The 2,837-nt window shown below is 45.2% G+C and overlaps 1 protein-coding gene across 2 annotated transcripts in view; it reads right to left on the reverse strand.

Moving 5' to 3' along the window:
- The window catches only part of RDX (radixin), an 83,324-nt gene that overhangs the window by 53,011 nt on the left and 27,476 nt on the right, over positions 1-2,837 (reverse strand). The window contains exon 1 of one of the 2 annotated variants that reach the window (XM_019524470.1): positions 346-378. The exons of the other annotated variant lie outside the window; for it this stretch is intronic. Coding sequence (XP_019380015.1) covers positions 346-363 — 18 coding nt within the window. The 5' untranslated portion in view covers positions 364-378. Of the gene's footprint in view, positions 1-345; positions 379-2,837 lie in introns of those variants that run through there. 2 annotated transcript variants of the gene reach the window in all.

A 2,837-nucleotide genomic window follows, 5' to 3' on the forward strand; every position in this document is an offset into this window, starting at 1 on the left:
GCTTTGTCCTGTGGGCGGGGGGGGGGGGGGGGGGCGGAAAGAGTCTGTGGCAGGAGCAGCCAGAAGGAGCCATGACCGCCCAAGGCAAGCCAAGGGGGCTCTCATCTCTTATGGGGGAGCTCAGCCCACCCAAGTCCCCCAGAATTCGAACCCTGGTTACAGTCCAAAAGGTTCTACTACTACAAACAGTCACTGCAGCTTTAAAACTACCTATCTATAGCACAAGATATTTTAGGCTTCTGATACATTATATAAATAAATGGTCCACCCTCCCTATTTTTCCTTCTATTTGGATAATTTGTTCATACCCAATTTCATAACTATTTGAACATGGCTTGTTCATACCCAAGAGAGAAAGTACATTTATACCACTTAACAGCAATTCTGTCAACCAAATAATGAAGTTGTCCCCACCTGCTCATATAAGATGGTATGCATCAGTCTAGATCAGATGAAGACATACACTCTGAAAGTAAAAATCTAACCTCCTCACAGGACTTCATTTAATATTTCAAAGCAACTCCACAAAGGTTATAATAAGCTTCCACAAGTCATAAAATGAAACAGAACATTTCAGTAATTTCATAAAGAAGTGTAAGGGAAAAATCAGGCACTAAGCTGCATGGAAAAGGGGCCTAAACTAGTATAGAAAAAATTCTTAAGATGGAAGGTTCAAAAGCATGGGGAACTTCTTCATCCCTTCAGTCTGTTATACTAGCTCAGGTATGAATATCCCAAAATAAACATAATTTTGGCAGAAAACCATGGATGCAGATAGTAGTAACAAACGTTTCCAAGTGAAGCACACTTGAAAATGATTTAAAAAGGAAACATTTCAGCTAGTGGACACAAGTACATCCCCATGTCATTGAACATTTCAGTGTTGCAGCTTCCTCTAATGCCAGCCAGGCAGCACTAGGGCAGGCTGCAGGGACCAAATGCTCTGCTCTCAGCTCTCTGCTCCCCTTCTCTTCACAGGGACAGCAGGAAGTGGGGGAGAGGAGGACAAGAGTAGAGTGGAGAGACAAGCAGGGGCTGGAGGGAAATAGAGCAGGGCATGGGACAAGTAGGTTAGGAATAACAACTTTCCTCCCAATCCCAGCTTTTGGCTCCTAAATCTCCAAATTCCCCCCCACCCCCCCCACCAAAGGGGAGGGGTAGAAAGTATTGGGAGCAGAGGGTTCGACTGACATTAGATAGAGAGTTGCATGTATCCAGCTGTTCTTTTGAAATATTTTACAGGCATCTACAAAATTTTAATTGTTATTTGTGTCCATGTCTTATCTGGAGAGCAGAGCAAAGTGCATCAGTTCTCATATTAGAGGGAGGTATAGGCTAATGACCAAGAGCCCGCAAAGAAAATTTGTGCCTGACATAACAAGAATTCTTGCTTAGTACGGAGATGACAAATAAAGACATTTCTGAGAGGTCTTGAGTTAACTGCAATTGGCACTGCTGTATTTTATGTTCCTTGGCATTATCTAGGTCTAATCATGCTGGAAATTCTTCAGTGCCCCCACAATGCTCTGCACCAGGAGCCCGATACCAAGGTGGGAAGTCCATGACATTCAGAAACTGTTCCCATTACTCCAGAGCTGAACTTCCACCTCACAAATCAGGCTCAGGATCTGCTTCTTTGACCCAAAGACTGCCTTTCATGAGAGGTACACACAATGTCAGCATCACAAGGCTCTGACTTCTGGAGGCTACCACGCTAAAGGAGATCAGGGAGGGCACAGACTAAGGTCTGATGGATGGAAAGGACAGGGCTGTGCTTACTGGTACTGCAACTCGCTGCTTTACCTTCATACCATGAGAACAGAGCGTGCTTTCTTTCATGAGGGGTAATATAACTAAGCAGTGAAACCTGGAGAGCCTGGGAAACTTGTTTCCTCAAAAAATGTCCTCTTACTGTATAGAGACTACATGGTGGGAGGCTTCTCCCTTGTGCAAGATCTAGACAGGACTGGGCCCAGGACAATGAAAAGCAGGGTGTGGTGACAGCAGCAGAGCTCAGTGCACATACACCTGGGGGCTGAGACCAGAATTTGCAGTGGTGAAAGAGGGTTATGACTGCACCACCATACACCCCAGATCCAGCTCTGCATCCAGGTAATGCCATACCTAAAGGAACAGGGTCAGAAAGGCACAGTAAAAGTTGAGGCCTGGAATTGCGAAGTGTTTTGGCCTTGGATTAAGGTCTAGACCCTTCCCCACAGAAAGCCAGCTGAAGAGCTTGAGCTTAGAAAAGGGATCCCTTATGTGCCAGAGCCAAGTGTGGATACATACAGTAGTAGAAAACAGAGTTGAAGATCTTTGCCTCTTTTATACCCTAGAAACATGACATCTAATGAAAATTGGTATTCCATCTACCAGAGGGTGAGAGAGAGTTAGAACATTAAGGGAAGATGGTATCATCAAAAAGACAGCCAAATCATGGTTCTCATCTCCTTCCATGCCATACCTACCCCCACCCCCTCACTGAAGCCAATGACAGTTTCACCTTAACACGGGGCAGACAATTATTTCGGCTCAACAAGTTTTAGCAAGCTGTCAGGGACCACACAGGTAGCCCAGTCCCTTGACAGATGCCCCGCCACCTAGTCACCACACTGGGAACAGAAGTCCTGCCCCATGACTCCTGACCTTTGCCACCAGAAGTCCCTCCCCTTGCTGTCCCCCCTCCCCCACTACTCCTCCCACCAAATGCTCCTTTTGGGAGGGAGGGTTGCCATCTTAGAACCAGAAAAAAAAACAAAATCACACACTAGAAGTAAAACATTTACTATATTTTAATTTTACTACAAAAAATATGTCACAACTTGTGATTGAATACT

Source organism: Gavialis gangeticus, unplaced genomic scaffold (genome assembly GCF_001723915.1).
Source record: "Gavialis gangeticus isolate Ggan-Ray unplaced genomic scaffold, GavGan_comp1, whole genome shotgun sequence".
NCBI classification, from domain to species: domain Eukaryota; kingdom Metazoa; phylum Chordata; order Crocodylia; family Gavialidae; genus Gavialis; species Gavialis gangeticus.